Source organism: Argentina silus (assembly GCF_951799395.1).
Source record: "Argentina silus genome assembly, chromosome: 10".
In the NCBI taxonomy this organism is placed as follows: domain Eukaryota; kingdom Metazoa; phylum Chordata; class Actinopteri; order Argentiniformes; family Argentinidae; genus Argentina; species Argentina silus.
In genome coordinates, this window is record NC_139664.1 from 11,368,771 (window position 1) to 11,393,197 (window position 24,427).

The 24,427-nt window shown below is 41.1% G+C and overlaps 2 protein-coding genes across 2 annotated transcripts; one reads left to right on the forward strand and one right to left on the reverse strand.

Annotated features, from left to right (window-relative positions):
- On the forward strand, nt 1–7,237 carry abcb5 (ATP-binding cassette, sub-family B (MDR/TAP), member 5; the record flags this gene model as incomplete). Its single annotated transcript, XM_083679402.1, is given in 20 exon segments — nt 1–114; nt 117–120; nt 219–433; nt 704–781; nt 925–1,008; nt 1,227–1,430; nt 1,515–1,530; nt 1,533–1,584; nt 1,736–1,870; nt 1,986–2,042; nt 2,349–2,376; nt 3,079–3,172; nt 3,175–3,272; nt 3,416–3,460; nt 3,464–3,520; nt 3,524–3,616; nt 3,793–3,825; nt 3,829–3,939; nt 4,088–4,273; nt 7,229–7,237. Coding segments are annotated over 20 exon segments (1,713 nt in total).
- On the reverse strand, nt 6,707–9,696 carry sp8b (sp8 transcription factor b; the record flags this gene model as incomplete). The annotated part of the gene is made up of 2 exons (XM_083678201.1): nt 6,707–9,109; nt 9,676–9,696. The coding sequence occupies 2 exons, from the start codon at nt 9,694–9,696 to the stop codon at nt 7,778–7,780; spliced, it is 1,353 nt and encodes a 450-aa protein (XP_083534327.1). The 3' UTR covers nt 6,707–7,777.
- Between the last annotated feature and the right edge of the window lie 14,731 nt (nt 9,697–24,427).

Below are 24,427 nucleotides of genomic sequence, written 5' to 3' on the forward strand. Positions count from 1 at the left end.
ATGCATCATGTGAGAGGTCGTTCCGCTTTTTCTTTAGGCCAGGGTGCTCCAAACCTGGAGAGTATCGCCAAAGCCTGGGGCGCTGCCTATGAAGTCTACAATACCATTGACATGGTACTGGTATCATTCCTTTAACTCTGACATCCCTTGCTCTCCTTTAGTATGAACTAATTTAACCATGCCATATATACTGATTTCAGTTTATTCTTTTTTTGTAGCCCCCATAGACAGTAGTTCAAAGGAAGGCCACAAACCAGACTGTGTGAAAGGAGACATTGAATTCAAGAACATCCACTTCAATTACCCCTCCAGAAAAGAAGTCATTCTGAAGGTACCTCCTGGGAAGACCATAGCTCTAGTGGGAGCCAGTGGTTGTGGGAAGAGTACCACAATTCAGTTACTGCAGAGCTTTTATGATCCAGATTCAGGAGAGGTGTGTACTGAGTCTACTAGGGAGTAAATTATACAGTGTGGGCCTGATGCACACACACACACACACACACACACACACACACGAACTGCATACCTTAATTCATTAGGTTATCGGTACAAAGCAAAAATGGTATGATTGTGCCCTCTTGTGGCACAATGATGAATAATTCTGTCAAGAATGGTCTTGAATGGTTTGGTCTTAGTTTAGTTCAGCTCTATACTATGTGGGTATACAGTACATATTAAATGTTTACTATGTTCTATGTTTCAGGGTTACTTGTTTGGCAAATCAGGGGAGTTTCTTACAATGAGGCTGAGGAGTCAGTTCTTCAGTGCCATGATGAGACAGGTATGGCGAACTCCATCATGGAGGTAACTGAACAAGAAATACTATAGCCATTGTAGAAACACTGCACTGTCAGTGTTACACCATTTCATCTGGAACAAAAGATGAAGTACGATGAACTGTCAATTTGTTCCGGCTGGCCTCAGAACCTTGATAAATTCCAATCCACAGGAGATGCAGTGGGAGTTCTAACCACAAAATTGGCCACCGATGCATCTCTAGTTAAAGGGGTAAGCACTATGCCATGATGTGTTCATAGATCCAGCATTCACAATGTATCACATCATTTCAGGGTCAGTCAACTTTTCAATTGAAAAATGTATCTACTGTACTATGAACATGTCATACAGCAAGACTGGGCTCCTGCTTGTTTACAATAATTTACAGTAACATTTCATACAAATATATGCTAAAATGTTGCTAATGTCTTTCCTTCTCTCTTCATTAGGCGGCTGGATCTAGATTGGGTTTGGCCACAAACTCACTGTGTTCTCTCATCATTGCCATGATAGTGACCTTCATCCACAGCTGGCAGCTCACACTCGTCGTCATTGCCTGTGTTCCCTTCCTCATTGGGGCTAACATCATCCAGATGAGGGCCATGTCTGGGCATACCTCCAAGGAACAGGGGGCACTGAAGCAGTCTGGGAAGGTACCGTAAGCATTTTGGTGCACTGCACTCTGGGATAGTATGGCTGTGTTACATACAGTACTTATGCATTTTTCAATCCTGCAGATATCTACTGAGACAGTAAAAACTTCAAGACAGTTGTTGGATTGACAAGAGAGGATATCTTCTTTCGCAAGTAATGTTGTATTTATGATATCCTCAGTTAATTAAGGACTTCCTCAGAATTAAAATCTTTCCCTACAATCAATATTGACATAAATATAAAATAATATTTTTTAAAAAGTGCATTTCTCATCATTATCTTCAATTCAATATCCCTGGTCCAGTTTGCAGAAAGCACCAATCTACGGAGTAACATTTGCCATTGCCCAAGCAATCCCCTACTTTGTCAATGCATCAATATTTCGCTTTGGGTCCTGGCTTATTGCTCACTGTTACACTGAATATGAAAATGTTTTCCTGTAAGTATACAGTACATACTTCTTATATGATTTAATCTGAAATACAAATATAAACTGTGTGACTGCAGAGTAATACAGTGATAGCAATTATACTACATTTTTCTTTGTTTTGCAGTGTGTTTTCTGTGATCGTATTTGCTACCATGAATATTGGAGTGTCTTCATCTTTTAGGTAGATAGATAGATAGACAGATAGACAGATAGGTACTTTATTGATCCTGAGGGGAAATTATGCCGTTACAGCAGCTCACATCACAAACAACAACAACAAAATAAAGTGACAATAGAATAATAGAATAAAATAGACATCTGAAACATTATACACAGTAAGAACAGTCCAGTATGATTTAACATCCCCCAGCCTGACTCTGATCACCCCGATCGAGCCAGCCGGAGGAGGAGTTGTCTTATTGCGACAGGCAGAAAAGATCTCCTATAGCGCTCCTTAGTGCAATGTGCTTCTAATAATCTGTTAAAGGAGCTTCTCTTCTCTGCCACAGTGTCATGTAGGGGATGGGAGGTATTGTCCATGATGGCCAGGAGTTTGGTCCTCATCCTCCTATTGGCCAACTCCTCCACCATCTCCTTTGTCTTGCTGATGTTGAGTAGCAGGTGGTTCTGCTCACACCACTCAACAAAACTGTCCACCAGTCCTCTGTACTCTGTCTTCTGGCCTCCACTGACACATCCCACAATAGCAGAATCGTCCGAGAACTTCTGCAGATGGCAAGTATCTGTGTTGTGCCTGAAGTCTGAGGTATAGAAAGGGGTAGGTGAGAGGTGTGAATGGGTCCAGACAGCGCAGGGGGAGAAGAGGGGGGCTGGTCCAGTAGCTAAGCAGGGCTGGAGGAGCTGGGGGGAGAGAGACAATGAGCCCCCGAGTCAAACCTGTTGAAGAACTGATTCAACTCATTGGCCCTGTCCAGATCCCCAGCCACTTGCGGGTCGTTAGCCTGCTTGTAGCCGGTGATCTTCCTCATGCTGCTCCACACCTCTCTTGTGTTGTTGTCCTGCAGGCTGTCCTCCATCTTCCACCTGTAGGTGTCCCTGCTCTCCTTCAGCTTCTTCTTTAGTGAGGAGGGGTAGAAGCCAGTGAGTGAGCAGTCTTAGAAATAGCATCATCTTATTCCCAACATTTTAAACTTTAATTTCTAACTATCGCTAGGTGAAAATATGGTGTTCTCTTGGTAACTTTATAATCTTCTCAGGCAGACTTAGCAGGGAACATTGAGTTCCGTGGTGTCCATTTTGAATATCCAACCAGTAAGAATGTGGGTGTTCTGCAGGGACTAAATGTATCTGTGATACATCTGTGATACTAGCCCTGGTCGGTGGGGGTGGCTGTGGGAAAAGCACCTCAGTTCAACTGTTAGAATTCTTCTATGACCAGGCAGAGGGACAAGTAAGTTCAACTCATTGAAAATCGACAATGTTGGAAAATTTGGAACATTAGAAATACTGTATGCATGCTACAGCACTTTTAATATTAATTAAAAAAAAAAACTCTCCAAATATAATTATGTATTTGTTTCTGTCCTATTTCAGTTGGTTGATGGATCAGACACAAAGACCCTGGCCTGGCTGCGCTCTTAGCTAGGCCTGGTGTCCCAGGAGCCTATTCTCTTTGACTGCACCATTGCAGAGAACATCTAGTATGGAGACAACAGCATAGAGGTCACCCAGGAGGAGATAGAGGAGGCTGCCAAGAGTGCCAACATCCACAGCTTCATCCTTAGTCTACCAGAGATACAGTATAGTGTGTTGGATGGAATAAGAACTGATACTGTAAAAGAGGATATGGGGTATTCCTAGGGGGGCATAAAGGGTTTACAGTTCCCAATGGTGGGGTCATAGTGAAAGTTTCGAAGTTATGTCAGGTTTTCAATCTAGACACAATCTAATAACAGATCTTGTTTTGTCAGAAATACAACACTAGGGTTGGGGATAAGGGTACTTAGTTGTCAGGAGGGCAAAAGCAGAGGATAGCCATCGCCAGGGCCCTGGTCAGAAAGCCCAAGTTACTGCTGCTAGACGAGGCCACCTCTGCACTGGACACAGAGAGTGAGAAGATGAATGATGTGTGTTTTTTTGCCAGTGTTTATTGCGGTAATGGATTATCTGATTCACTATTCTGACAAGAATACATTGGTCGCGGCACACAAAAGATTAGCTTCACATTCAATCACGCTAAGCATAGACTCTACCTCCTTTACCCAGATTGTCCAGCAGGCCCTGGATGATGCCCGTCTTGGCCGGACCTGCATCGTCATCGCCCACCGCCTGTCCACCATCCAGAATGCAGACATGATAGCGGTTATTCAGAATGGGCAGGTAACTCACAGTGAACTGATGGCTAAAAAGGGGGCTTACTATGCCCTGGTGAACGCACAGGTCTCCCACTGTGTGATAACTATACATGTATATGATATGGATGATGGCATTTATACTGTAAATCATATCAGTCTCTGTCTCCATACCTTTATAAGACTATCAATCAATTTAATCGAATGTAGGAAGTGCTCTGAAATATGAGTCACTAAAACAGCAATGAACCAGGGATGAACATCTTGTTGACATGAAGGCAGCTTGGTTTTGATGAGTTACCTCAAACAAGGAAATTAAAGAAACGGGGGTGACTCTCATTGTCTTAAGAAGGTGAACAACAACAAAATTACTTTCTAATTTGAAATAAATAAGATAAGTACACTGTGGTTGTAACACTGTAGTGAAAGCTGTAACATGTAGAGTTTGTTCTTGTTGTAGTTTATGAACGGAAGTTGTTTTTGTATTGTTGTATAATTTTGCTTTGAATATGTTGTAAATTATATTGTATTTAAGATTGATTGTAAATGTGCCATTATTGTTATTATTATTATTATTATTATTATTATTATTATTATTATTATATAAAAACTATTTTTAAAGTCAACCAAAATGCCTATTACACGACTCTACAAAACATCTTTGACAGTTTGTTAATGTTTAGTGATAACTAACAATGCATTTAAGTGTGCACAGGTCTTTGTCATTGTCTGTAAACTTGTCTGGCTCACTGAATAGGATCGGAGGCCTTGAGCTTGCATAAACCACTCATGATATGATTTACTTTGACACTCAATTGTGCTGATTGTTTCGATGACCGCAAAAAGAATTCTTGTTCGCATGCTTGAGTTTTGTGATGGGACTCCCAAGGATGATGTAGTTTACCAGAGGAAAACATTGTGTGTAGATGAATGTTGAACGCAAGAGGGCGCACGTCATCAACGAACCATTTAGGTGTAGTAAGGGTAAAACTTTCCAACATGCTTTATCAAAGTGAAATGTAGATGCGTATATATTGTATGCAGAATGAAATGTTTGACGATCTTTTTCCTGTAAGAGACAAAAAAAAGAAGAAAAAAAAGTAACCTCGGCCTATCCGAATTTATGCATTTCGATGAGATCGTCCGGCAATTAACCAAATGTCCCTCATGTTACCTCATGTAGATATGGCTATGTATCACTGCAATGTTTCTCAAATGTCTAAATTACTTAGGAGAATAAACGTGAATATAAAAAATACACATAGTAGGCTACACGCAAATCAGTGATGCGGAATTTTCGTATTGTGTTCCATATCGTCTCAAGTGAAACAAAACACGTTGAATTTTGAGGCTATTCCAAGAAGCACATTACAGTTAGGCTACTTTATCGCATATCGGAAGTCATTCAGTCTACTTATCTAACTTCTGCACCATTATGTACTTACATCACTTGAACCAAAGCCTAACTTGTTGATCCATCATTATGACTTCAGTGTTCAACTCTCCTCTGAAAGGTAAAGCAGTATGAAAGTTTTGCACTGCAAATTTCTAAATATTTCCTAATGTTAAAACACAATAATACAGAATTATATATTAGCCTGGGTATTGACTGCACTGAGAATGTATGTTTTATCTTCTTTTGGTTGTCATCCACTTTGTGTCCATAGCCTAATGTTTGCTTTTGATATAACTATAGTAGGCTTAATAATATGAACAGTATCATTTTAATAACTACTTAAATATATGACTAATTACCAAACCCACAAAGAGGGAGTACCTTTAAAAGTTCTAAACATAGAGCTTTGAGTTATAAACCATAATTGGAATACCGCGCGACAACATTTCTGCCTGGGTAGGTCTATACGGGATTGTTAAAGACCGATGCAAAGTTGCAAACACATTTGTAAAAAACAAAACAAAAAAAACATAGACTCTAAAGGATTTCAATTTAACTAAATTGTCAAGAAATTCCAGCAAACATTTTTTTCTAAATGTTGTAGGCTTACCTTACCATACTTTCTCGGCGTGAAAAGTAATTCTTACCTCTCTTAAATTGATCACAATTGTCTTTTGTAACTTCCTTGGGCTAAAAGACAATTGCTCAGAATATAGAGATATTCGTATAGCATGTAAGCAACGTTTAGCTTATTTTGGGATGGACATTTATGGTATTATCAGAAAGGAATTTCAGTAGACTAATAGGTCTCCGTTGTTTTCCCCTGATTCATTTCTTTAGAAATGTATGCAATTGCATAATAGAAATAACATGTATTGAAGAATTTTCTATTTTCTCCAACAAATTGATTAATCAAAATACAATTTGATGGAGTAAAGCTTTGTGAATTAGGCCTAGGCCTACTTCACTTCAAAAGAGCTGTTACGTAATTTGCCATATTCCCTGATATATGAAATACCAATAGGAAAACTTTCACCAGGCCTAATTTTGTCCGTTTTTGTTATTTTATAACATTGCAGAGAATACACTTTTGTGGACGCAATTATTAAGCAAACAAACTGAGTCTAGGAATTGATGCTGAGTCCATACTGACTTTATTGAGTGGCTTAAATTAGAAAGCCAATCTCGGAGAAATTATCATTGTGAAATTAACGTCACTTTACAACATGCTTACTTAAATTAAAATAGTGAATAAACAGTGAATGATTTCGAAATCTTACAAATAAATTCAAAGTGCGTCTAATGATAGACCCCGAAATACAAGTAAAACTCGTGGTTAAATATAACTCCCCACAATACATTTTTCATATCCTGACAAAAAAAAAATCCAAAAACACTTCCGTACATTTTCTGATATTTACTAGAGCCAATGTACAACTAGAAATTACTATACAAAATCGTCTCCTGGACAAATACACAACTCACCTTTACATTGGTGTGTAATAATTTCCTAACCTATTACATTTCTCATATACAGCCATTTTGCAGTGACGTGAAATGTAAGTAGATTTCTTACAAACTTGGTCAGGCTCTGACAGTAGGCCTATCTGAGGAGCGATTACCAATGTGCGATATAATTGTATCTCCAATATTAAACAGGTGGTGTGATAAGGTAGGTAAGGATATAACGAAAACGTTATCACATACAGTGATTTGTTCTTACAAAGCAGCCCTACGAAAAGGACACACACTGATCATTTCTAGTGTTCAATATAAAGTGCCACAGTTTGGTTTTGAATAAAAGTACGTCAGCAGTAACACGATATTGCAGGCCACATAGCACTAATTGACAGAACAATGTTTTCAATTTCTTGCTTATTTGAATATCCATGTTGCGTTAAACACCCAAGAGTACCCCAAAGTACAGTACCCTAGATCAGTCTGTGCATTAGAAGAACATTTGTTTTAATCGTGCCCCAGTGTTCCATTGCCGAGGATTAGGCTACTTCATCACTATTGTATTTGAGCTGTACTCCCCAAATGCATCATAGGCTGAGATATATTTTGATCAGTAGTCTTAAGCACTTGATTAACTCAAAGATATATCACTTCTCATTACTAAATAGGAGCATTTTGCACACACAGTATGTCCACTGTAGTCCCCACCCTTCCCTCAGATAATCTGTTTTCCCAGCCATTATGAGGGAGTTAGAAAGGCCGTTCTGTCCCTGGGGCAGAATCTGGAGGCAACAGGTCGGGGCCCGGGGAATGGCATGGAGGACTCCCCGGTGCGCTGTGCTCGCTGTCGGTGTCGCTTCCCCTTTTTCCCCCGCTGCCGGAGCCGGACCCAGCGGATCCCCCGGCGCTATGAGTTTTTACATGTTTACTCAGGTGGTCGCTCCGCATAAATCTCTTGTTGCAGACCGGACAGGCGAACCTTTTTTCCCCGGTGTGTGTGCGTAAATGTCGCTGGAGCTCGTCAGAGCGCGTGAATCTTTTCCCGCAAAACAGCCAGTTACACACAAAAGGTCTCTCACCGGTGTGCCACCTCAAGTGCGCCTTGAGGTGGGATGTTTTCCCGTAAACTTTCCCACACCCGGGGATGTGACAGCTATGGAGACCTTTCCTTCGGAGACTCGCTCCCGCCGGCCCCAGTCTCTCCGCCTCCTGACAGTTAGGGCAGTCGCAGGTGGCTCTGCCCGAGTAGCGCCGCGCGGATGATCTCGGAGAGCCCGCTAACGATGCAGGTGGACCTCCAGACAACATAGTCCCCCCCGCGCCGGCTAATGGAGACGGGCTTGAGTCCGGGTAAGAGGACAACACCGGCTTGAATCCGTCCATCAGGTGCTGACCGGATGTCAAAAGATGAGGAGAGGGACTTGTACTGAAGGCAGAGTGACTTAAACTGGAGTAATCGGAATTGTATCCCCCCAAAGGAGAGTGCAACGACGTCTGGAGTCCACCGGAGTGCAAGGACGTCTGTAGTGCTGCCCCATTCGGGTTCTGAACATCAATCCATCCCGCTCCCACATCCCACCACGCAGAAGCGCCGGTGGTGCCAACCTCTCCTGTGGGGATACCAGGATGGGAGGATTTGAACCAGGACTCATACGGGTGCGCAACGCTCATTCTCGGATAGATACCTTGTAGACTGTCCACTGACGTATGTACCTTTGAAATAAAAACTGGCTGGTGGCTGGGTTCTTGAGAGCTGTTTGAAACAGAGGCCTGAAATACAGAATAGTCGTTTCCAAAGTGGGAACTGGATGGGGTACCAGATGTTAGGGAGAAGGCACTGGATCCGGCGGAGCTGTTGCCAAACGAGTCTGATAGCCCAGCTCCGTTACGCGACACTCCGAAACCGGACAGGCCGGATCCTAGGCTGCAGCTGCTCGCAGTTGCTCTCTTCCACGGGTGGAAGCCTTTTCCAAACGTTGAAGAATTATCCGATATGGACGATGGTGAAGGGCTCGGACTCCCTATCTTGTTACATGTCGCAGCCAACATGGCTAAAGGAGTCGATCCTAACCGCGGCTCCTCCTGAAATGAAACGAATACGATGTAAGTTATTGCTGTTAACGAACGTTTCATATAAAATGTAAATGCTTACTTGGTTATATAGGCCTAGTTACTCTGTTATAACATGCGCTACAGAAAAAAAACATAGGCTAACAATGATTATTTAGTCAGTGAAAAGTTCACGTCGCCTACGTAGGCGAGGGCAACTTTGTAGCCTAAACCATTTCCATTTGTAATTCTAGCGAGTCATACGTTTCAATAGACTAGGCTACTTTTTCCAAGTCATAATAGAAGCATAACATACCTGTAGATCGAGGTGAAACAGAAAGCACAAAAATGTAGCTATAGCAAAACTATGAATTTACGTGAAATATGACATGCAACAACATGCGCGTCTTGAGCACATCAGTAGAAAGTTCTATCCCGTCTCGTAGTTGCGAAATGAATCTCAGCTTTTTTTCTTGTGACCCACTTGCTTAAAACATAATCAACGAACTGTCTTTCCTACTGTGACCGAAGTAATTTTAATCCCCTCCGCTGGACAATAAAAGAACTAATTAAACCAGCAAGAAACCCCATAGACTCACCCCTAGAAGTGAAGTTGCCATCACAAAAAGTGCCCTCCTCAGAGGATCTTTTTATATTTATGAATCAGAGCACTGTTTTTTTAGAGGTGTGCAATACAATGATGTGTTCCGCCCATTCCACCACAATTGTAGGTCCTCTCTGGCTTTGAAGTACCGCTGTGACACGGGCGACCAATCAGCGCCTCTGTACCACCACACTGCCACATTCTAACGTGAGGTCATCAATAGACTACTTCAGACAGCTCTCCACCCCCTCCACCACCTTCTTCATAATAAAGGAACGGAAGAAGGTAAAGTTAAATGAGAGTGAAAGGAATTACTTATTGAAATTTACAGAGAATGTTGTTTCGTAACGATAAAATAAGAAATACGATCTGTATAGGCTAATAATATTTTCTTATCTGTATAGCCTATACGATGATAATTATAATTACTAACATTGTTATTGCCCTTTTTAGGCTATAGTATTATTACAGTGAGACATATACTGTATTGATGCCATGTATACGTCCTTATTCCGAACCTTTACTCCATTCACACGGTTACTTCTAGGAAATGTGTCAGTCACCCCTCTCTGGCATATTTCCCTTCGAAGTTTTACATTAAAGTTGTTGTCATTACTTTAGTTCATATCAACAACGATTACACGGCATACAAAAGACTGCATTGTGCTCACAGGACCAATATTACCATTTGAAATTTTCACTTTACTGTAATAGCATTCAATTATCTTGACAATTTTGATTAAAACTGTAATGCATTGCATTCCAGGAAGGGGGTTACTCATGCCAATATTAGCGATGTTAAACTAATATTTTTTTCCCCTTTTTATCTTGATACTTCAGTCTGGCAGTAAGAGTGCGTGTGTGTGTGTGTGTGTGTGTGTGTGTGTGTGTGTGTGTGTGTGTGTGTGTGTGTGTGTGTGCGCGCGCGCGCGCGCAAGGGGGCACAGCTCAACAAATAAAGCATCAACTTTATTGCATCATCTTACCTCCTTTATGTTTCGCAGCTCAAACTGTTTAGCATTGTTGACAACACTGCATCAACTTTATAGATAAGCCTTATGTCATGACATTTAAACAGTATTGCATTGGGCCTTACATTATTGCAAGGGCACAAAAAGGCCTTTTCAGTTGCTATTATGCGTTGCCCATTTGTTTCGTTTACTTTCTCAAGCTCTTACACATTCGATCAAAATAACACAAACTTTAAAATATATATATATATCGAATAGAATTCATAACGTATCAACGTGTTGTTATTAACCTATGCAAGTAGGTCTACATGGTAATAATTTGTCCATTCTGTTGCATAATAAGGACTTGTAGGCCATACGTAAGTTGAACCCGAAGGTTCTCTCTGGGCTCTATTAGCATGCAGTGTGCATTCACAGCATAAATTTCATTTGAATTTCAAATTTAATAACGCAGGAGGTTTTTAATCATCCGCATTTTTATTTGTTTGATATTAACATGCTTATTGACCGGGTCTGTTGACCAGCTTGGTCATTACAGGACAGCGAAAAGTTAATTAAAACGACCACGGATTATTCATCACATCATCTGCCTAACCCATGTCGCTTCCTTTATTACATAGCGTGATAGATGGACTATCTGATTAATTCCTCTGTTTCTTCGATTGGACAACAGCTTTTTGGATTTAATTTACGCTGCTTGAACAACCCCAGGTGTATGCTTAGTCAAAAATGTGTCCAACGCGGTGGAAAAAAACAACAGCTCAACCAATTCTTTTTTAGGATCAGAGAGAAATAAACATAGGAAAATCCACAATTCAGATAGGGTGGTCATAACAAAAATGCGAAAATACAAAATTCAACAGTTCTGTTGTTGTTTGCAGTTAAGTCCATTCCTACCCTATATTTACATGCTAAGCTATATTCTGCGTGAACACACCACTCATAATGTTTTTGGAATATCTGGTCTTTAGAAACAGTTCATAAATGTCAAAAAGCCCACATGTTGAAGGGACCACTTTGTATTGATCTCAGTTTTACATTTTAACTTTGCTTTTGTTTGCATAATTCGTTCTCAAACAGGTGTAGAATAGAAACATTCTTTGAAAATGAACAAACTTTTAGTGGCGACAACTGCGTCCATTAGTTCTAGCCTTATTTCAAGAAACGGAGGATCAAACATTAGTAGTAAACACTCTATTCAGTACTTTAGATAATGATGAAAGAAAAAGACAAATACAGAGGTTCCATGATAACAAAAGTCCTGTACGAAACCTAACAGGCTGCATAATGATTTGTTGCCGTCGATTTTGCCATTAAAACTATTTATCTCAAATTGCAATAAGATCATCTGAAAACGAGGCAAGAGCGAACAAAATTATTTTAATGTCCATAAATGTGAAGAAGCCTACATACCGTGCTGAACTCCGCGCTGTATTGATTGACCCTCGATGTTTGCTCTCAGCAGAGCAGAGCGCACCATCCCCTGCAGCCGGTGTGTCGTTACAACAGTGGACCCTGCAAGATAAATGTTACTTTGGGAATTGAGTTTAATTACGAATAACTGGAGAGCGAATCGACCACCGGTGGTCTAATCAAAACATGTGTTCGAGCCATCTGACAAGGTTGTGGAGTCATGCTTACCTAAATATCCACAAATATAAGGTTACAACTGAGGACAAACATAAGCGATGAAAACATATGATGCTCGTTCGTTTTGCTATAGGCTACATTTGGAATAAGATTAATAAAATATTTTTTCTTTGCACGTGATTTTCACGCATATGTAGCCTACACCGGTATGCGCTATCTCTTTGTCACAATTGACAAATTGGTAGGTGGTAGGCTATTATCAACACGACTGATTTGATAGGTCAGTGTGATAACGGAGCCCACCATGCAACATGTTTCAGCGTGTCTCTGATGGACGATCTGAAAGTGATGGTAGATATAAAAGACTATAGCATCTTGAAGAGTTATAACCCACTTCTAAAAACAATCAAATGAATTCCACATTCAACTCAGGGGTGAGTATTTTAGACTGAAAACAATGCCTTTTGTAGGGCTGTTCTCTCATAAACCTTACACAGTGAGGGTTGGCCTAAGTTCACTGGGTGGGTGCACAGGTTGTTCTTATCACTCGGCAGTAACTGTAAGCCACGTTGAACAGATGTCCCCATTGAAGGCTTTCTTCTTCCTACACGCATCGGCTATATTACCATCATGAAATCAAACTCAAAACCTGTCCCCTTCGCCGCCATAATGACCGCGTTATTATGGGCCGCTGAGCACGAACAAAATGTGCTCAATATTGCGTGCTTTAGAATTATTCTGCTTAGAAAACGAAGGGAACCGGGTCTCTGCACCTAGCGATGATTTACAAAGCAACTCGATAATCTGAAGGCCCTCCTGGTAGACCACTCTTAAGTAAACTGCCGGTAATTACTTGCGGCTTGACACAGCTATTAGTGTACTATCATGACGACATTAGATCGCTCATCGTTGCATAAAATCATGCGAACAATTGTGTTGGAAGAATTGAAAAGGGAGACCAGTGTTTTTGGTTGAGGCACAACTTCACTTCACCTTGGCTCAATTGAGTACAAAAGTGTTGCCAAGTTAAGGCCCCTCAAGATTCAAGTTAATCATACTTTGTTTAAAATGATCGTTTGTGCCTTAAAAGTCTAATCTACATTGTATGTTAGACTAGGCCTACATGATCATAATGTACAATCAATCATTGACTGTTGATTCTTCTCCACCATTCAGGATTTATTCACTGTACTGCCATAGGCAGTAGAGGCTGGACGGTATTGGTGTAGCCAAGATGCGTGTGCGGAAAGTGGCAGAGCAGGATTTCAGCACACCACTAGTTTTGAGTTTAGAATCTGCTGGTGTTGAGGTTGCTCTCTGTTCACCATGAGGTTGGAGGGAGCAGATGTCCGTCTGCACTGTGAGCTGCCAAGTGGGTCCGAAGCAGGGGAGCCACAGACACAAGGGCCCAAATGGTGTGACAAAGGATGTTCAGGAAGCCCCTCTCCGCCTGGGTGAGCCACAGAGAGGGCCTCCCCTCTGCCAGCCAACAGGGACAGAGAGAGCCAGAGCGGGGGCAGCAAATCCATGTGTTACAGGATACTATTGTTGTTAAGATGCATGCACACATAAACATGTACACGTACACATACAAGTGCATACACACACACACACACACACACACACACACACACACACACACACACACGCACACACACACACACACACACACCAAACACAAAGCCCCACAGTTGGGCCAAGATGGCCTTACATGCAGTAGATTGTATATTGAAAGAACGTAAACTTACTAAAATATTGTTAATAGATAAGTACATAATTTATTTTTTGTTTGTGGCTCATCCCTTTTTTTTCTTCTAATCTTAAGTTTTCTGAGATTCATTTAAGTAACACCATAAACCAGAATTGTCTCAGTGACTTCCACATCATATTCATGTCTATCAAATGAGTGTCCGTAGGTGATAGGAGAAAAAACTCTCTGAAACATCTCATTCTCAATCTTTGTTGAGTTTAGTCATTTGCGCGAATGATATTGTCAATAGTCTTTATGAAATTACATCCCAGAAAACTATAATGCTCTCAATAACTGTGATACGCTATCAGAATTATTCTATTTTAAAGAGATCAGTCAGGTGGAAAATGTTTGATATCAAGTATATCTGAAATCTCACTTTAGTTGAGTCCGGTGGGTTTCCCGGGCCATGAGGTCATCAAAAGTGGGCGAATATAGGCCCTGAAAGTGTTCCAAGCACAGGTGTGCAGCATGGCCTGTACTGAAGGGGAGCACTGGACCATAAACAATGATATAAATGTCTGGCAGATAAAATGGCTAGTTAACAATCTTTTGACTGCTCTAACCTCTGAGCTTTTGTCGGGTATCGATCAGCCAGCTGCTCCTAGCATTGTCTAGCAGGACGGGAGCCTCTTTGGTTTAGGCATGAATGGACGGGGCCTCCAAAGGCTTTTCCCCCCTTTTAACTCCTCTGTTTTTGAAATAGAAATCAAACAATGGAAACGTATTGATTACTGCTTCATGAAATACATTGTTTAAGGTTTGATTTGAAAACTACTTTAGCACTCAAAAATAAGAGTTCCATTGGAATATACAGTATACAGTTAATTCCCTTGGGTAATTTCCTTGTTATCCCTGTTCTATTTTGGATTTTCCATTTCAGACAGCTTGTTGAATAAAATCACACATGGACATTCTGTCCTCTGCACAGGTGTAGTGTAGTAAGTTTTGGCTATATGTTTAAAGAACGGAGCCGCTCAGTAATTTAGATGAACATAATTGGGCTCTATATAATATCGTGATAATTGTATGCTAAATAACAAATATCCCCAGAGGTCCAGCCCGCATGATGGGTGCTGTGCTACAGGGGATGTCAGTGACGGCATGGTAATGATCACTCTTAGCACCTGTCTGTCAGAGTGACTGCATACACCAGGCTGCATGCACACTCCCAGCTGCTGCTGAGGCTGAGCAGCCTGTAGTTAGGCCTCTGTCCAACTGGAGGGGCCAGGGGAAGGATGGCTGTCTTTACTGGGGCACTTACTACCACTGTTACACCCGTTTGTTCTGCTCTCACTCTCACTTGATCAATATGTGTCATCATCATTGTGAGACACTGACAATTCTGTTCTTTTCTTCTGTCCTCTCTGAGTCAGTCATCATAAGAAGGGCTCTGTCTGACCACTCAACTACTTAACTAGCGTGTGCTCAGGATGAAGAAAAAAGAGAGGCAGAATTGTTGATATCTAGTTGACATCTTCTGAAATATTCTCCATAATTAGTTTACATAATTATTCTCATAGCATCTCAGAAATGTGTCATGATCATCTTCTACCAATTTCAATGATGTCATGTGAAGTATTTCACAGTGTACTTGTTGTTTGTTACATGTCTGAAGCGATAGATTACTGTGTCTCCAACAGTTCATGATAAAGGCAGAGTACAGTGTATTTTGCTGCCATTTGGTTTGACTACTGCGTCTCTGGGCCATGAGGTCTCCTTATTGACATTCACCAAGCCCAGCTTTGCACTTTGTCAGTGTGAGCGGCAGTCTAAGAGACAGGCGGGCGAGGCAGTCATACAAAGTGAAGTACTTAGGATTAGCCCTGGCTCTTCAAGTTTCAGTAATTATCCTCCTGGAGGCATTCTGGCCGTGTGGGATAATAATGGAAGTCCGTGTGTACGCCTGTCACCTCTCAAGTGTGGGTGGAGGAAGCCAACCAGAGGCGCAGGGAAGAGAAATGTTTGCCTTCCTTGTTATGTCATCGATGGAACACAATAGCTACAGAGGACTTTTATTGTTCATGGATGGGGGCTGAGGCATAGCTTATACTTGTGATATAACTGATGATGGATCTAAACAATGATGGTGTTCTCCAACTTTAGCAACAGTATTTATCAGACTAACAATGTTCAAACAAAGTGATAATAGGCAGTGAAAATATGTTAACAGATTTGGTGTTGAATCCTTAAATTAATATAATTTATTGCAAGATGAAGTTGTAGAAGTAAATCTTTCCAAAACATTTGATCAAAAACTGAGTGTGAGGCAGTAAGCAATTATTCCATTTGCATGTTTAGAGTGCCTGATCCTGTGTTATTCATTTAATGCTAGCCACAGGCGGAAAAACATTTTCTCTTCTCTATTGCCCACCAATGACAGACAACATGCTGTCATCTCGCTTTACCTGATGCGCTTGCTCTAAAGTTTCTTTCAATGTTCAGATAATAGAAACCTCCTATCTAGCAGAGAAACACAATGCTTTAATTAAGACTTGATGCAATTTCCCAGAGGGGAAATTGTCTGCTTCCATTAAGTTAGTTTATCATATAGTAAAGAGGTTGCCTTGTCCTTCCCTTCCCTGACAATTGGTTTTAATCAGCTAGCATGCCTCTCCAGGCTTATAATTTATGCTAAATTGACAAGGGTGGTAGATATCTCAGAAAATCATTATGACAGGGCTCAGGTCACTGACCGCCACTAGCTTTGACTCCAGTACTTGTGATTATTCAATTCAAACAGCTTATCATTGTTTACATACATTTTTATGAACAAGAATATTTGTTATTGTATTGTTCTCTTTGCTCTAGGCTACTTTTAAGAAAAGTGATTTCTGAAACTGCTTTGATATTTTGATGAATTGTTTTGGTGAGAGAATCGTAAACTGTGATGTTTTTAATCATAAGAAATACTAACTGACACAAATTGATCAACAGGTTTGCTGGCTTTCAGTCCTTTGCGCATAATGCATTAATGTCATGTTTTTAAAATGACAACGTAATTTGTGTGTCAAAGGAAAACCACAATGCATATCATTGGATTATTTTGATGATTTCACAATGGGCTCCAAGATGTCTGTTTTGACTCCACGTGGCACTTACAAATGCAGACTATGCAAGTGTGAAAGTACAAATTGTGATTTGAAGTAGGGGGGGTATGGAGAGAAAGGGGGGAGGCAGGGGGATGAGTATGAGGAGGAAGCTGGGACACACTTCTCGCCCTGCAATTTAATCACTGTATACCCAGGGAAGTATTGACAGTTGTCCTGTGGAAGCTATTAAAGTTGCTGTCCAAGGTTAAATGAAATTGCAGTTTATCAAGGCAGCATTGAGAAAATAAGGGAATCTGTTCATGGCTGTTGATTAATGTGGAGCGTGATCAACACAAGGGGTTCATTAAGCTATACATCACGGGGGTAATTTAACATGTCATCACGCCTGCTGTCTCTCCCCTCCAAACGTTTGGAGTGTGTGTGTGTGTGTGTGTGTGTGTGTGTGTGTGTGTGTGTGTGTGTGTGTGTGTGTGTGTGTGTGTGTGAGAGAAGACTCCAAGCTCCCCACGGCAACAACTGACACAGTCACAGTCTCAAATATTGTGGAATGGACGTGCGTCCCCCTTTGTTTCTGCATGACCCACCCTCCTAACCCCTTGTTATCTATTTAGAGAATTACTGAGATAAAGACAAGTGCCTCTAGTATAACATATCATATACATTACTTATGTACATAGTGTAATGTGTATGACAGTGATACACATGACTTTGTCATATCAGCATGGAAGACTATGGAAGTATGACATTCAATATACTGTACTGTCTACTACATTCCATGTAGTGGTGCAGAACCAGCATATAGTGGATCCGTTTCTCCCTCCTTGTTATGAATGCCAATCCCGTCATTACCGTCCAGTGTCCAGCTCTGTCTTATCAGGGAGGATTTTGATCACTTGTGATTTCACTGCGGCAGACGTGCATACATAGAGGTATGCTAATCAGCCCTGGGTCCTGGTGGCGGTTTTTTCTTCTTCTCTGGGATTTGTTTACTGGCGGATAATTGATGGTGCTTGAGGGACAGGCGTGAGTCGGACATGAATCACGGGCGACGCGCCTTGTGATAAGGAGCTGAAAGTCGCCTGTAATTAAGCCGGGCACTAGAGACCAATTGTTTGTAGAATGATTTGGCCGGGGCTAATTGACACTAATTGTTTAATCTGATTTTCTTCCCTTCCACACCGTAACTATAGTCAGGCCCTCTTGTGCACTCATCCACAACAGTGGATTAATAAAGGCCCACACTGTGTTATGAGAAGGGGTGGGGTGTTGGGGTGTTGGGGTGTTGAGGAGGCAAAAGTGCTGTTATGGTATTTGTATCAATATGTAACATATCATAGCTGGCACTTTATTCATGACTGTAGGTAGATAGTGATGAAGATAGAGAGCTTTTATCACATGTTGGATACAAGTTGTACATAGAATGAAGCAGTAGTAGCTACAGGGGATTGAAGCCAACTGAAGCACCTCACCTCATGCCTCTAGCATGACCACATATTATTATAACAATAGCTGTAATGTACTGTGTAGTAGACATTTTCTAGATACTTTTTGACATGAAGTATGACACTTTAGCTTTTAGAACATCTCCACCTGTCTGTCTCCTGTACCTATTCTTGTTGTGTGACAGTGGTTGTGGAGATGAGGTGTTTAAGAGAGCTGATTTATGAGATTTGGAGAGGGCTCATAAATTAACACAGTAATACTCCTTGGCCCTCCCACCCTCCCCACAGGAGCCATCCTAACTAGTGGGGTACAACAGCTGGCCTGATTTAGCAGTGCAGGCTAAATTACAATGCAGAGCATCACACTGAGAAACTATTTTGGTTGAATGACACATAATGGTTTTTAATACCCATAATACTTTATAATTATTGGGTCAACATCAAAGCGGCTAAACATATTTTATGGCTCATTAACCAAAAATGTTCGGATCTCAAAGGAGAATATGTACAGGCATGTTCACAGTAAGGCCAACTTTCTTCTTCTAGTGTATGGATATAAAAACCTCTAATGACAATTGTAGCAACATGAACATGTTAGGAGTAAGATATCTGAGCATTGCTGACCCGTACATTTCGGGTGAATTAACATTCATGATACTATTATGATATATTTCAAACTGCGTAGATAACTTGACAATTTACCAGAAAATAACTGAAGTCATGACAGTGCAGTTGGTAAGCGAGAAGTGAAAGTGCTTCATGGCCAGTCTGCTTTGGACAATATCTCTGTTGCTTTGCAAGCCTGCATATTCTGGAGTGTGTTAATGTCAACGAGATCAAGATCTTCTGGTCTGAAATTAATGGCTGAAATGAAATTGGTCAGCCCACCAACCACTCACCCACTTTGATCCTCCTCTGTCCGTGCTCCAGATGAATATGGATATATTGGCCTGGGCGGGCCATATTTAGCATAAGACACATTAATGTTGATGAGTGACACTTCCCAAATATGTGTGCAAGATAAAGTCAATTAAGTTGTCTGGACACTCAAAACAAGGTAACAGATGATTCCCTTATCTTGGCATTGTAAAAAAAAAAAAGAAGACATGTTGGCAATATGCAAGATTGATCTACATACCATAACTTGTTTTATGCTGTGTCCAATTATATGATACAGCTACTTTGATCATGTGAAGTGTTTTCAAACAAAATATGATGTTTGTTTCTTGTTTGTTTTTGTTACTTTGTCAATGAAGTCAACCATCTGCGCTGAACAAGTTAAGATCAAGTTAACCATCTTAGGCACAATGTATCATTGAAGACAGATGTCATGCGAAATTAACGCTTCCTACATTCTAAATGGAACTGAAAGACATTCATATATAGTTATTGAATAAGCAAGAAATAACTTGTCCATGTATTGATATATATATATAGCTATAGCATCGACTATAGAATCCCACCACCTTGATCAAACCTACACAATCATGCATATATAGAGGAGCCCACATACTGTGAGATGAATATTACCACACACAAAGCATGCTCAAAAGCAAACAAAGATTCACATGAGGCAAAACATGGCTGCTTATCGTCAAATGTCTATGATTGATGTTGTGTTTGGCTGTCAACTAAGATACTGTTTAACTCTCCAAGCATGAATATTGGCAACATAAAGCTAAGTCTCTGATTCTGTGTGTGTGTGTGTGTGTGTGTGTGTGTGTGTGTGTGTGTGTGTGTGTGTGTGTGTGAGTGTGTGTGCAGAGTAAATGATGAAGTAGGGCAGATGATTAGAGACAGGGGGGATAAGACTTCCCTCTCTATCTGATTAAATTCACCAAGTCTGAAAAACGAGACCGTGATGGATGGCTCCTTACACATGAACATTAGATCTAACATCATTACATTTAACAGCAATTAAGCTTGTAGCTTTTTTAATTAACACAAACTATAATGGGATATTAATGTTTATTAGAGAGGTATAACACACACACACAGACACAGACACAGACACAGACACACACACACACTCACTCACTCACTCACACATACATACACACACACACACACACACACACACACACACACACACACACACACACACACACACACACACACACACACACACACACACACACACACACACACACACACACACAGCTTGAACTCTGGCTTTCCAAAATCATTGGATCCATAGGCCTACAGTCTTAGATAGAGGCTTGGTAAAGCTTACACTGGTGAACCTTAATAGAATAGTATTTAGCATTGTTGGTATGGAGTTTCAGACACAGAGTTGGAGTTTGATTGATTATCATGCCAATTCTGCTCAATTTTATAATGAAATGTCATTGAATTGACTTTAATATCTCATCAAACATAACCTGAATTTGAAACATCTCAAATTGACCGTCTCTATTGGAGGCTGTTGTAGCACAGCATTGTGCATTATTTGCATTCCAATTAACATTCATCTTCTCTGTGTCTCTTTTCAATGAAGTTTGCTGATTTATAGTGGAAGGTTGCCTTTACTTCGTGCTAATAATTGGATGCTATTGAAAGGATGAGTTTCATTGATTTTGTGGATGACTGGGAGCATTACTGGCCCAGACCCTAGATTGTCAGCAGGGTCTGTGTTGAGCTGGGATCGATGTCTGTGAATCTTCCCTCCTGGTTTTTATTTACTTCTGTCTCCATTGATTGAAACATGCAATAGTTCAGGGGCCTATTATCACACTGATGCAAAGTTTCTCTGTCTATCGGTGAAATCGCTCCCTGTGTTTTCAGCAATATCTCACTCCAGCCAGTACTCTCATCTATTCCTTTCTAACTAATGAATAAAGAGTATTACTATGACCTATAAGTATCAATCATGGACACCAAAGCAGACAGTGACTGAATGCTCCAGCAAGAAAGCAAGGAAATGAAATCAAAAGATGCTGTGATACTGGAAAAGGAACATTTCATAAACAAACTTACTTTCATAAACAAACATACTTTCTCAAAGTAACTCATAATTCATCTAGTATCTTAACAGTATTAATTAACAGTATTAACAGTATAAATAAACGTATAATATAGAAAACATTAAACAGCAAATATTGTCAATGCATATAGAGATGTTCAGTAAAAGTCCTAGAATTATAAAACAAACAAACAAAGAAATATAAACTTTTTGTTCTCTCATTGTGCATTCAACTGAGGGTCCTTAATCCAATTTAGTGCTCTCAGAGTCTCCAAAAAGCCATGCATTTTATATTCAGGAGCTCCTTCAAACAGATAACTTGTAGAATCTACCTTGTAGTTGCTGCCCGGGTTGATTATTTTCACAATACAACACGTATGTGCTTCTGTAGCTGTGGCCCATCCTGCGTTTACATATCTGATTTCCTCAAGAGTTGGGAGAAAGGTCAGTGTCCTATCCAACTGGGATTCTCCCGATTGAATGTAATCAGTATATACTTGTTATTCTGAGTGCCAGGCCTTTCTTTTATTTGCTGGCCCAGAAGTTAATTTCCCTGGTGACCTTTTGTGTAATAAAACAGTATTATCTGTTTCTGGAGCCACTGGGAGGAAGCAAATTAGCTTTCTCAGCAGCGTTTTGTCACTAAGGTGATCAGTTATAAGTTTATTTACTTTAATTAGATTAAGGGTGCAATAAAGGCATGCGTCTGTGTGGGAACTGCTCCCTTGTCTAGTTGCATTATCTGATCCACCCGGCCAGTGAATTGGACAATGGCTAAGCATTTTAAAGATTATTCACTCAGTCTCCGTGACAAGTATTGGTGGTCAGTGCATTCAAGGGGGTTGATGTTCTCTACATATAAGATTGAAAAAAGTAAGTGCTTAATATTTCAAGGAAAACACTATAAAGAAAAAGAAACAAAATGTTATATCTCACTTTTATTTTTGAAAGATGTAAAGAAAATGTTATTGACTCGGTTTGACAGAACATTTTATGAATGCCAAATTCAGCCTGTTGACAAAGGTTTAGTAATTGAAGTGTTGTGAGCATATACACAGACATCCAAGGGGGGAATAATCTGTTGTTTAAAGGTGTTAATTTCTCACACCTCTGCACGAACATATGCCATCTGATACCCAGGAATTTCTCTAATCCTTCCCCGGTGTTTGATGGGAGTGGAGCAGCTCAGTTTAACTGGATCTCCTCTGCTTTGTCAAACCCACTTAACTGCTCATAAATGCTCTCCACACCTCTTGAGATTTTATTCTATTTTTCTATTTTACCCTCATTTATGTTCATATTTACCAGAAATGTATTCACTGTAAGGAGTTTGTAGTGTACAGAATAACTCAGATATTCAAATGTTCCACAGAGAGCCATACAACTAAATAAAAGGGTTCATTTGCATTGCTTCAGACTGATTCTACCCATAGCCTCAACTCATAGCTTTCTACACCACTTCTACCCATATCTTCATACCCACTGTACATGGGTAAATTCCTCTGTACATTGGCTCGCTCAAACTTACAACTAGTGAAACCTAATGTGGGAGAGAGTAGAAGCAGAGCTGCGGAGGCCGAGGTGAATGCAATGCTTTACTGACCCGAGGAATCTCCTTTATTATGCCCTCTTTGTGCCTCTCCCTCCGCTGCTCTGTCAGGCCATTCAGGCCCTGTGGCAGCCACCTACATTATATCCTGGATGGGCAGGACATTCATGCCTTTTTAGCCCATTGTCCTTCCCCCCGGGGTGAGGGCCCAGAGCGGGATGTGAGAACCCCAGGCCGGCCATTGTGTACCTCCGCGCTCTTCACACACCCGGCGGGGGACTTCCTTTCTGGTGTCACCGAAACCTGTGTGGTGTAATCCGCAGCTCCCCGCTGAGCAGGATGGGAAGGTTATTAAAAAGTGCCCCTAATGTCTCGTTAATAAATCGCTTCCATTTTCCGCTTCATTTCAAAGTAATCGTGTTGGGAATCCGGAGAAGGAGGAATGTGTTATCGTTTCCCTGTATTTAGGGGGTATCAAAGCAGCCCAACGCAGCATTCTGGTCAACTACATGGATCACAAATAGTACAGCTACAGATCCATTAGACATGTTGACATGTGACCCTCTTGTCCCAAGTTTAGTATGTGAACTGTTGCTCCACACGGATGTCAGATTGATATTGCGGGGTCAGGCTAAAGGGTGCTGATGATAGTATGATTGCTGGAGGAGGGAGTTTTAAACAAGGCAGCGCATATTGAGTCCAGACAGAGGGTTTGGGTTAATGGTTAGAGCACTATACTCTGACCCAGTGGGTGCTGTGTTTAGGTCTCCTCTGGGGCATCACTATGGTACTCTTCGCAGAGGTCACTTCAGTTAAAGTGCTGTGGTTAAGAGGTTAGAGAGCGGGGGTCCCCACAGCGTGGTAACACAAGCACTCTCCATGATGCGATAGAGGTGGCGATCCCTGAGCTGCTGGGCCTGATTGCCACAGTGGGACCTGGAGGGGAGGTTAGGGACAGCCCAGGACTGCTGGGGTAATCCCATTAACTGTGACTCCTCCGGCCCCCAGTGTGCATGTGTGTGCGTGTGTGTGTGTGTGTGTGTGTGTGTGTGTGTGTGTGTTTGTGTGCATGCGTGCGCGTGCGCGCGCGCGCGTGTGTGTGTGTGTGTACGTGCGATTGTGTGTGCGATTGTGTGTGCGATTGTGTGTGTGTGTGTGTGTGTGTGTATTGACCCCAAAGACATTAGCCTGCCCTATGGGTCAAAGGCCAGGAGAAATTAAAACACACGTGAATCATTCATCAAATATGAGTGTCTCCTTCCTCACAATGACCTGTTAGTATGAGTAATTACCTGTCACAACTTGTGAGTTGAGAGGCCTAAATCAGTCTACTGGACTAGCCTACATATTTCACATAACTACAAGTTTGCCCATAAAGTCCTTGCTCTTGCTTTTCCTAGGTCTCTGTTCTTTTTAAGTTTCGTTGTTAC